The 11996-nt window shown below is 38.7% G+C and overlaps 1 protein-coding gene across 1 annotated transcript; it reads left to right on the top strand.

Annotated features, from left to right (window-relative positions):
- The first annotated feature begins 165 nt into the window (after positions 1 to 165).
- LOC115692514 (BAG family molecular chaperone regulator 1-like) lies at positions 166 to 2084 on the top strand. The gene is made up of 4 exons (XM_030619388.2): positions 166 to 562; positions 697 to 953; positions 1036 to 1182; positions 1346 to 2084. Exons 1-4 carry the CDS (start codon positions 289 to 291, stop codon positions 1544 to 1546), a joined length of 879 nt encoding a protein of 292 aa, XP_030475248.2. The 5' UTR covers positions 166 to 288; the 3' UTR covers positions 1547 to 2084.
- Positions 2085 to 11996: the final 9912 nt, after the last annotated feature.

Raw genomic sequence — 11996 nt, 5'->3', positions numbered from 1 at the left:
ATCTCTAATCCATGTTCCGGGTGCCCATCTTCCCAATATTGACTGTCCATCTTGGATTTTTTGCCAAACATATTTCTTGTGCAATTCTAAATTCTCTCTCTCTCTCAATCGAAAGATTACCTTTCGCTTTCAAGCCATGGCCCTTTTGCTTTCCTTCGATTGGACTATGCAAATTCTCACGCCACGTTCTTCTCAGCCAGCTTCTGACAACTGGGGTTCCCTCATTCCATTGTATCTCATCATTGCCAAAGCTTCTTTCTTCTCCCATAGTCATCCTTAGACCAAACTATGTTCAAGAACATTCACCCTCTTAACGTAGAGCACACTGCAAGAATGTCTTCGCGGGTCGAGAGAAGAAGAAGCTCGGTCCATGGCAGACACGATAATCCAGCTCAAGAGGGTGGCGATGTGTGGGAGGTCAGGCCAGGAGGCATGATGGTGCAGATGAGGGCGAGTTCTGAGACGGAACGCCAGAATCAAGCTCAGGTCTCCAACATCAGAGTCAAAGTCAAACATGGCCCAGCATGTCATGAGGTTCTTATCAGCCCTCAAGCCAGCTTTGGTAAGTGAAATTTCCCCACTCTGGAATCCTTCCTTTGGATGCAAAATCTGGGCCATCGTTTTCTGAACTAAGGAAAGGTTTCGGTTTTGTCTGTAGAAATAAGTGTTATTTTACTTTTTTGGTGATTAATATAGGGGAATTGAAGAAAAAGTTGGCAGAGCCAACTGGGTTGCATCATGAGGACCAGAAATTGATATACAAGAAGAAAGAGAGAGGCTCAAAACAATATCTCGATGTAGTAGGAGTGAGAGATGGATCAAAGATTGTTATGGTCGAGGACGTTTTAGGCCGCGAAAGACGATGCCTCGAGATGTTGAAGAAGGTGAGGATAGAGAAGGCTTCAAAGACATTGGAAGGAATCAGCTCGGAACTTGACAAAATGAGTGAGAAGGTAATATTCAATTCAAAGGATTGTCCTTATTAGAAGATATAGAGACTGATCATCTGGTCTTTTTTTTGGAGAGATTTTACAGGTATTGGCTTTGAAAAAGGTGGCTTCCGAAGGTGCGAAAGTTGAAAGCATGGATGTCGAGAAGCTTACCGATGCCTTGATGAAACTGTACATAAAATTGGATTCACTTGTAGTTCAGGGAAATCTGAATTTACAGAAAAGATTGCAGGTACATTTCTTAAGTTCTTTTCATATGATGGTCATTTGCCTTTTGCCAATGGTATCTGCCACGCATCCAAACTCTCTAGTCATCCCCCAATTTTGAACACTGAAGTATATGTTGATTTATCGAGGGACTAATTTTCTGCTCATTTGCTCTTCAACTATTGAAGGTGAGCAAAATTCAGGAGCATATAGAAATGCTAGATGCGCTGAAACTGAAGAGTCCGCTTGGACAATTTATCAAACCGACAAAAACGAAGCAGGCCAAGAAGAAGAAGGTGCAATTTGAAGGCCTGATACCGGGGACGCATCAAACACCAAGGAATTCGGATCCAGTGGTAGTAACCACCAAGTGGGAGACTTTCGAATGAGGTGAAGATTCGGAAGCTCTTATCTCTGTGGTCCATGAAGTTCATGACTCATCTGAGGCCAAGTACAGTGGTTCAGCAATAATGCAATGCATCTTCCTCTTTGTCAGTTCATCAAGTAGTTCATCTTCAATCGATAATGTACCTGAAATTAATAAAGATCGAAAACTTTGGATTCGATCAGTTCTGTATAATTCGATTGCACTTCCCAAAATCAAGAGATGATCATTGGCTGCAAATAAATTTCTTGGAAAAAACCTGAATGGAACAGTTAGCTTCCTAGTTTGATTTCTTTGTGCTTTATCTGGGGCAGGTACGGGGGACAAAAGAGCTGACCCAAATGAAATTCTTTAGAAGCCTGTAAGTTAGCCAGTCCCAACTTGAATGGGACAAGCCAAGTGTTTCTTTGTCAGGCCTGTTTGTGTCTAGTACGGTGCTTCAATCAGTGTGAATAATCAATTGATTATGTCTTTTTATATTCAATTTTTTGCCATCTGTAATGGGTACCAAATGAATAAGACAGGCTTTTTAGATTTTAGGATATTGTTTCCCTGGTTGTTGTGAGGTTACAGCAGGAAAAAGATTGATTGGGGACGTCCTTTCAGAACTTAATTAAAGCCAAGAAGAATGACAATGAATGCAAGATTGGTTGACTTTTGGAGGGACGTAGGTGATCATAGTGATCTCAGATCACCAGAAAGCAGTGTTCCGTTCCCCTTCGTGAAAAACCACTTGAATTACGTGATGAGCTGATAAAACAAACTCCAAATTGATCCGAGCGACACCGAATGATTGCTGGACCATTCGATGCGCGAAGCTATCTTGAGCATCAGTATGAATTCTATCCGGAGTAGATGCTATCACAGTTGACCTTTTCCAGAGTACCAAAGATTTATGTACATTCACATAATGAGGTACGAATTTAAAAGGACATCGACCGCATTTCACAGAGTCAATTGTCCATGTGATCTAGCTTAAAGAAACCAGCAGTTTCTGACTGCAGCCTCCAACCAAAACGTATGGAGAACTTGTCTTTGTAGAAAGGCAAGAGGGGGGGGGTTTGAGGATCAAGATCTGGAGAGAACAGATATGGGCAAGACAAAGTAGAAAATGGCTACTTCTTCCATAGTGGCCGTTGTTTATTTCTCTGATACATGAAACGGCTGCTTTATGTTTTTTAAAACCCTTTTGGGCTGGCAAGTGGAAGTGGCTCCATCTTCCGGCCTAGCCCAACCAAGAACTATTTTTGCACTGTCTGTGTATTTTCTTGGTTTTCATAACCCAAACAAAAAAACATCTTTTACAGCTTGGGGCCGGTGTAGACAGATTGTTTTAGTTCTATGTCAAACATGGCCTATTTATACCTGTAACTCTTTTGTCACCCCAACCTGTGCCCGCCCCGATATGTCCAAGCACCATCGACCCCGGTAATAGGGGTGAGCGACAATCCTAGTTCAACCCGAGAACCGGCCAGTTCATCATGGTGGCTCCAATGCCGATCCGGATCATAGGATAAGTGAAGAAGATGAAAAGAAAAAAAAAATCGGTGTGGCGTTTAGGCAGTAATTGCATCTTGGGAATACTCTTGATCCAATCTCATTTCAATTGGTTTAATATTTATATTCACCATTTAGTTTAGGAATTGCCTCTCTTATTTATTTGATTGTTAATATTTGTTCGAAGTTTGTTATATGAGTTTGATTGCCGATGGACATGTAGACATATGCGCTTAAGACTTTAAGAAATGAACGAGATTGCATGAACAAATATTTTCAAAAAGCGAAAATGCACTTATTTCGGGCGTTAGATAAATCTTTAGCGTGATTAAATCCCCATACCAAAATTTTTGGTTCGCAAACGTAAATCAGTCTCTCGCATTTTACTTGACTCCTAACCAGCCTTTAATAGGTTAGTTGTGGCTCCGAAAGTAAGACCAATTTTCATAATTAATGGAAGAATTTAAGTTGTGATCAGTATGGTTTAGGAAAATCCGAGTCAAGCGCAAGCGCCACTTTGCGAGAGCGACCGTTTGTGCTTGCTTGGCAATCCAACAAACTCCTTTCTTGGAATTTTTCATTTCGACGGGAGGGCTGCTAAACGTGGATGTGTGTTGGTATTTGCAGGCCTCTTGGGCATATTTGATTCAATGATTGGAAAAAAAACATGCTTTGTGAAGAATTTTGACCAAATTACACCTAATTATCTGATAGGATATGTTCACTGAAAATCCTAAAACTTATCACGAAAGTGCAGTTGAATAATAAAACTTGCAAAAAGTATAATTAAGTCCTAAAACTTGTCAAATTGATGCAATTGAATCCTTCCGTTAACTCCGTCCAACTTGACTTACAAAAATGATGACGTGGTTTTTCTATTATTTTCGCTATCATTCGTGGCGATGACATTGCTAAAACGACACCATTTTAATCCAAATTTGATTTTAATACAAATTTGATTTAAATTAAATTAAAAAATGTCGCGACCTGAAATTTCTCTCAGGCTAATGGATTATTAAGACTAAGCCTAACTCGGGCCCTCCCAAGCTCTACCAATTCGCAACTTAGGGTTTAAGTTTTTAACATGCAAAAGTTTTCATACTTGGAGTCGCCACTAATCTATTTATGATAGGTCGATTAGAAACCTAAATAAAACATAGGGAGATATATTTTATTCCTACGAACCAGAGATTCTAAGCTCGGGGACTTGGTTACGCTAGATCTAGTCTAACGCCCTTTCGGTACCTTTTCTTTTCAAAAAATGTTTTGGCAGACAGTTTGGATTCATTTCAACTTAGTCACTAGCATGTGAGGTGATCATGCGGGTGCGCAAACCACCAAAGTAACACCCAATAATCAAAACATTAAATAAATTGCAAGATTGGGAGAATTACTTACCTCGAAGCAACGTAAGCATCTGCATTGTTAGCTAGAAAATCACATCATCAATCCTAATATTTTTTCTAATTAACAAGCAATTCACTCAATATTTTTTGGATTTTCACTTATTTAAATGAAAGCTAACCTATATGTAATGACGTGCAAAAATTAACACGCGATTAATGCAGCCTAACATGCAAACTATATGTCATGCGACGACGTGACCTAATTAATGACGGACAAATGATTTATTTTTGGTATTTTTTCAATGAAATTCGGGATTAAAAAAATGCCTAAATTAACATGCAATCTATTCTAAAAAAAAAGATAATTTAATCTATCCTAAAGTGGCTTCTTTTTGGTATTTTTATGAAAATTCGAAATCAAGAATTACCCTAAAATGAACCGTCGAGATCGGGATAATATCTAAATTAAACTAGGAAATAAATTACTCTAATTCCTAATTTAAATTAAAAAGTTATCCTATCGACTTGTTCAAAGAAAGTTATTCTAAACCTATCCTAAACATGCATCATTATCTTCTAATAAAATCAATTCAAATCCTAACTAATCTTTTTTTTGGAATTTTCTTTTTAAAAGAAATAAATCAAATAGATAGATAATCACAACGATCCAAACCAGTCCACGCAATCCACAAGATTTGTTTTGAATTAAGGAAACGATACGAACCGACGATCATATCCATGTGGTTATGGATATTGATGGAAGGCAATTCGTTTGAATTTGGGAACAAAATAAAATCTATTATCGTATCCAAATAGTTATGGATAGGATAAAGATTTTCCGTGCCACCGAGTATCGTATCTCATGGTTGAGATCGAATAGTCGTCCCGACACGTTAGTGTATTTTTTTGAAATCTTGCGAATAAGCCATGCATCATTCAAATATATCTACTAACCAACCAAAGATAACAAAATCACTCGAATTAGGAATTTAAATATTTGAAACAATATCGGATAAAGTTTCTTACCTAATTTACGGATAACTTCCAAATTCGAGCTTGATGCCAAATCGGGTTTGCGGATCACGGGACGGCCGACGGTGGTGGACCGGCGGCGACGACGGCGGTTCTCGCGGTGGTGTTCTGGTCAACCGGGGGCGCAGTGTGGTCTCAGAAAACCTACAGGACAGAGACACTTGCAACAACGATGGAATTCACGACCACGTGGTTGGGCACAATGGACATGAAACTCAATAGCACAATGAAAGAAAGCACGGAGATGCACGAGAACGGAAATCTTCGTGCGTGTCCTTTCTCCGAACGTAGAAGTTGATGCCTCTGTGAATATAATCCTTTCCAGCCACCAAAATCCCTCTTTTTGTCTTTTTTCCTTTGGTCTCCCAATTTCACCTTGGTTCGTCTCCTTCAGCAATAGAACAATTCACCAGCTATTGCACTTCAGCTTTGCTTCTTGTGTCAATTACTGGGCTTGGCACGTCGCAAGGACAGCCACTTGGGGAACCTCAACTTGTGATGGAGGGATGCCACTGGAAAGTCCCGTGCTCTGTGAATAAAGCCCTGGAACCTGAAGGCTTGCGGATGCGGACTGGTGCAGCAACGAGGGGACGGGCGATGGATCGGCAGCAGCAGCTGGAGCGTTGGTTGGGCTCGGACTAGGCACGGGCGATGCAGGCACAACGGTGGGGCGGAGCGGACGCAGCGGAGGGGCGGCGCGAACGCGGTGGTTGCACACGTGCGCAGCCGACTCTCTCTCTTGCTCCTTGCTCTCGCTTACGTGTGTCGCTCGTGCGCTTCCTAGTCCTAATGGGCTTAAACTTAGGCTTTATCATTTAATTTAATTTTAATGGGCTGATTTAAGCTCAAATTAAGACAACCAAGGTCTTTTAGACTTGTGATTTTCGGCCCCCGTCTTCCGAGTGAGCCGAGTTTCGTTCAGTGCTCGAGCTCGGTTTGCGCGATGGATTTTCAGTTCACTTGCCACAGCCGGTTCGATGTGGAATGCAGTTAATCTATATGAACCTAAACTATATGCTATGCGATTTTGATATTTTTGTTTAGGGGTTAAAATTTAATCCCTAATTTTCTATGCAATTAATCACTAAATGGTTAGTCAAAATTTAGGTGTCAACAAAAAATAAACTAAAATTTTTAAAAAGAAGAAGTTAGAACCAGGCAGGGGTCACTGGGCTCCGGCCAGCGATGGGGTGGGGGAATGGTTAGCGGGGGTCGCTGGACCCCGGCCAGGAGCCGGTAACCCTCGCTGACCTCAAGCGAGATCACCCTCGCCGGGATATGACAAGGGTAGCCTCACCGGCCCGGCAGGCCTTGCCGCCTCGGGCAAGCCCTCGCCTCGTAGTCGGCGAGGGCAACCCTCGGCGATGGTTGCCTTTGGCCGATCTCCGGCCATCACCTAGACCCGGCAACCGGCTAGAGGACGAAGAAGAGAGGAAAAAAAATAAAATAAATAAACAATTTGAAAATTATTAAAAAATTATTAAAAATTATTCACGTTAGCGATGATCGTGCCATATAGCACGGCTAGCGTCCATATCAGCGATTTCAGATAAAAATTAGCTAAATGGACTCAATTGGCAAAATGCGAAAAGGTTGAGGACTCAATTAATAAAATTAAAAATTTTAGGACTGAATTAAAAAAAGTGCAATAAGTTTATGACTTTTTGGACAATTTTTCGCACATTTTCATGTTTAATTAATTTCATATGGTGTATAGTTCTTTAGCTAATATACATCTAGTATGCTAATAATTTTAGATTGCATTTTCATTAAAAAATCATAAACTTATGTCTAGGGGTGCATATTAGGGAAATATAGATTTATTGCCATACTCACACTATAAAAAGATTTACTCTTTTTGGATTGCTTTGCATTTTCGGTTGCATAACGTTATATTCTATCTCCATGTTAATTGGCTCATTTTATGAAAGTATTTCATTTAGTACATTATTTACATGGCATATGACATTTGTATATTTACTCTTCGTTTATGTATAATTTTGCCCGATACAGCTTGGTTGTTTTCTTTATGCACTTTTACTTGCTTTGTCATCGTTATACCTTGCTTGAATATTGTCTTGTTTAAATTTTGCTATATGAGTACCTTTGCATGATCATTTAGATTTGCATGTTTTATGAAAAAAAAAATTTAAAAATGTGAAAGATCACACGAAGAAAAAGTACCAGATTGTGCCATGAATTTCTAGTTCGCGGACGTAAAATGGGCTCCTACATCTTACTCGGCCTCTAATTGGCCCATAATAGATTAGTTACCACTCCTAAAGAAAAACCAAATTGCATAATAAATTGAGTGTAAACCAAGTGGTGATCATTAGGGTTTGGGAGAACCCGTCTTCAGCGCAAGGGCGGCCGTGCAATAGATACCATTCGTGTCATCTTAGTAATATGTTACATCCCCTCTATGGTTTCACTCCGGAAGGGTCGTGACAAGAACTCATGATAGTGTTGTCACTATTAGAGAAGTTATATATATAATGAAGATACCATTTGGCAAAAGGAGATTTTGTGCTATCAAATTGACCTGGAAAAAGCTTATGACAGATTGGGCAAAAGATAATTTTTTAAAGAAAATCTATTAAAAAAAAAAACAAACAAACACACTCAGCTACGGGGCACTTCATGTATCGAGTGCCTGAGGAGCATGTATTCTTCAAAGATATCTTGCCTCATATCAAATAGCTTCATGACCATTATCATTAGGAGAAAACGGCAAACAATCCCGTGTCACATTGTCTCCATTTATCCAACGGCGGGTGCAAGCTTCACATTGCCATTGTCATCCTCCCAAACATAAACCCGATTGCAACAATGGTCGAAGATCCTCTCAGACCCCGGTCGTAAGATCACGACCGTCACCAGCTGATTGTCCCGCTCGATCGTCGCCTTTGCCTTCTCTACATTTTGTCCCACCAGCTCCGGCCAACTGGATTTGTATCCTGTTGATCGACACGAAACAGATGGCCCTTTTCTCAGATGCGTGTTAGCACTATGCTTTGAGGAGACGATGCAGAAGGCACTTACAGGAGAGCAAAAGAATGATACGCAGACGAGATCCCTTAAACTACCCATTGTTTCGTTTTAGAGGGAATGAGTTGGTGTGTACCTGAATCGCAGCAACCACTGTAACAAGGCGGGTAAGGATGCCTTTGGCAAGCAGACATATTTCTCTATTCTCCAGAGAAGATGTAGGAAGTATAGCAGGATGGTAATTACCCATTTCGAGTTGCTTTATAGGCAGTGAAAAGTCACCTCTCTTGGTAAATAAATCATACAATCCAGACAAATATCTCTCGTTTATAAGCAATGAACAGTCACCTCTCCTGGTAAAAAAACATGCAATCCAGACAAATATATCTCATTCAATTTTTAATGTCCATTTGAGAGAAGGAAGATAACGATCCAGCCATATTAAGCATTGAAAAAATCTGATTGCTTTGCTATAATAATTAATGGGATATTGACACAGAGTACCTAAACTTTAGTCCAATATGCAACGTGGTCCATGAATTTTTAATTTTTTGAAGGATTTATTTTCCATTTTTTTAAAATAAGTAAAAAAAAACATTCTTTTCAAAACGAAATTAGATTAAATTTATAGCGCTAAGATATGTGTTCTAGTAATTTGATTCGTCAAATTTTATTATAAATTTCTTATTTGCTGACATTATCATGTGTAATTTGTTTGCAATTAATTAGTTTTTCTTCTATATACCATTTTCCATATTTCAGGAGAAAACTAATAAGGATTGGCGTACGAGTCGGGTCGAGTTGGGTGTGATCACTAGAATTGTTTTATATGAAAATAGAATATTTGGGTTACATCATTTTCGACTAAACTCATACCCGACCTAACCCACCCGTTTTGACAGGCCTAGTGATGAGAGACTATTGTTGCAACCGACTTTATCTTTGAATATGTCACATGCAACCGTCCTTCTTCTCTAAGTAATTAAAGCTTAAAAAATATCTAATGAAAGGCAAAGTATCCTCAAAATCTAGAACTTTTCCTTGAAATTGAAATTAGTTTTCACACACGCATGATGCACATGCAAAAAGAAAAACAAGTATGAATACTCTCAAATAAATAGAAGTGGTTTGGCTTTGTGTAAGCATACGTCCATTCTCCTAAACTAACAACCCACTAGCTGAATTCTACAAAAAATCTTCTTGAAGTTACGGTAAATGTGACGCTTATGGTACTGTTTATACTCAAGTTGATAGGTCTCATTATCTCACATCTAAGCACAAACTATAACACTGCCAACACTTCTTGAAAGACTACAAATTGAATGCTCTCATAAGGCAAATGTAAAATCTAACGCTCTCTCTAAATTTGGATTTTTGAACTCTTGATCTCTATCTTTCTTCAGTGCCTTGATCTCCTTTTATCCTACTCCTTACCCAATCTTTCCATTGGACAATCTTCAAGAAGATCAATCTCCAATCGGACCATAGGAAAATTATTGAGAAGATCAATTAGCCGTTGAAGTCGATCAATCAGAATTCCATAGATTTGGTCGCCCATATAATCAATTATTGGTTTCCAAAAGTGGAGAGGTTCGATTATGGAAAGTATCTTGCCTTATGAATGATTGTAAATCAATCAAGATATCTCGCGTAATTTGATTTATTTTGCATAGATAAACTTTAGATTGATCGTCATTCAAAATCTACTAATTAAAGAATCCATACCAGATCGTAAGCTGTCAAGGGATGGGATAAAATATCTCAAAATAATAATCTTGAAAGTCGTGACAAGATTCATGTCGCAGGTAGTGTAAGTGTTTTGCTTATATCGGCAATTCTCGTTATGTCCAGCTTTCCACTTATCTGATAATATCATACGCTCGCCAAGCTTCTACTTATATCCAATTTCAGCAGCATTTTGTTTATATCCAATTCTCACAGTACTCTGCAGATATCCAGCTTACGCAATATTATCATGCTCGGTTATATTAAAATTCTTGGTTATAGCCAATTGCTTCTCATTAGACACTTTGACTACAATAGTGATGTAGTTCCCGTAGATTGTTCATCTTGTTTCGTACCTCCAAGTCTCCACAAACTTCCCGTTCTTCATGACTTGTTTACCTCCATAAAGGTCGGTTCAGTTTTCGTTAGTCTTTTACTTCATATTTTGGATACATTTGATATAGGCAAAGTATATCAACTTCACTCTAGCTTCTATTTTCTAGTCCTTCCAAGTATATTGGAAATCGTGGCTCTTCCTCACTAATCTCCTATTCATGGTACTTCCAAACTTTATCGAACTCCATGTTCCAGGCTTGTTCACATTCTACTAAAGTACAACCAGCTTGTAGACACCTCTACACCCAATGTCTTGTTTGCATTTGATAAAGAACTCAAAATCTAAACATCATGTTGGCACATCATCTGCATAACGGCTTGTATATTTTTCACCTAGTCAACGTTAAATACATTAGTAGCATTTGATTATTTTGCCAACTTCAAAACATTATAAGGTATTTGTCCCAACACAAGCCAATCCCAAAGATTTACTCGTTGGAACGCAAACGTTTACCAGTAACCAAACTCAAAGTAAATAATAGATATAAGTGATAGTAGGATATGATCAACAATACAAGAATAGGGAAGTACTGCAGAACTTGTATAATCCGATCAAAGAAAGAATATATGAAGTAAAAATATTTGCCAAGAGCACCAGATAAAGCTTTACCATAATAAAGCTAGAATTTCAACACAAATACTTAACTGTCTAGTGGCCATTCCATCACATCCACTTAGAATCCGTAACAACCTATGCAACAAACTATGAAAAATACTTTGGGCAATCCAGGAACATCATCTCAGCCCTCAAGCAATGGGCTCATAAATAGTAGAGGTAAATTAAGGATAGAAGGTAAATTAAGCCATTCTCAGTTTCATTTCATCTCTTGCATTGTTGCTGTTGCTACCCCTTTTTGGGTGCAAAGAGCAAAATGATCAAACACATAGAACGCTACCTAATAGAAGCGCAATATTGTCACACTTAGCTTCATGTTTAACAAATGAAACATTTCTATGATCCATAATGTTGGTAAACCGGAATAACAAAATTATATAACTATTTCGTTGGCTCTATGCATTCACTCTGTACTTGGACCATAAACCCTACGAAATAAACCCTCGCTTTTGCTCTTCTGTCATGGTCCTCTTTTGACTAATTGCAACAACATTTATCAGTTTCAGAAGTTCATACTTTGGCAAAAGCAAGATCATGCAAGAAACTATACTCATCTTGAGTATCTTCACTCGAAGATAACATGTCACATAATTAAGGAGGAGACAGTCATTTTGAAAGTGGACCGATTGACTGAGGCGGTGTACGCATTATACACATTGATTCAAAGAAGAGAAATTTAAAGGACATTAATTTTGAAGAATCATTCCCAAACTCGCACATCAGATGTTGTTGTACAAGAACTCTTCTACTATAACTAGAGAAGAATAAAAATAATTTCTCTATAGACCTTTGTGACAAATACTAGACATAGAGCAAGATCAATTTCAAAGAAGAGACCACACAAACTATCACAT

This window comes from Syzygium oleosum, unplaced genomic scaffold, assembly GCF_021117445.2.
Source record: "Syzygium oleosum isolate NSW1041296 unplaced genomic scaffold, Sole_v2.1 Sole_v2.15, whole genome shotgun sequence".
Taxonomy (NCBI): domain Eukaryota; kingdom Viridiplantae; phylum Streptophyta; class Magnoliopsida; order Myrtales; family Myrtaceae; genus Syzygium; species Syzygium oleosum.
Note: the sequence above shows the minus strand (reverse complement) of the source record. Positions and strands in the feature narration are given on the sequence as shown.

What these genes read in the sequence shown, in the direction of transcription:
- LOC115692514 (XM_030619388.2), top strand. Translation starts at nt 289, where the DNA reads ATGTTCAAGAACATTCACCCTCTTAACGTAGAGCACACTGCAAGAATG. An exon ending in CAGCCCTCAAGCCAGCTTTG is followed by an intron (nt 563 to 696) that starts GTAAGTGAAATT and finishes TGATTAATATAG; the next exon opens with GGGAATTGAAGAAAAAGTTG. An exon ending in TTGACAAAATGAGTGAGAAG is followed by an intron (nt 954 to 1,035) that starts GTAATATTCAAT and finishes GAGATTTTACAG; the next exon opens with GTATTGGCTTTGAAAAAGGT.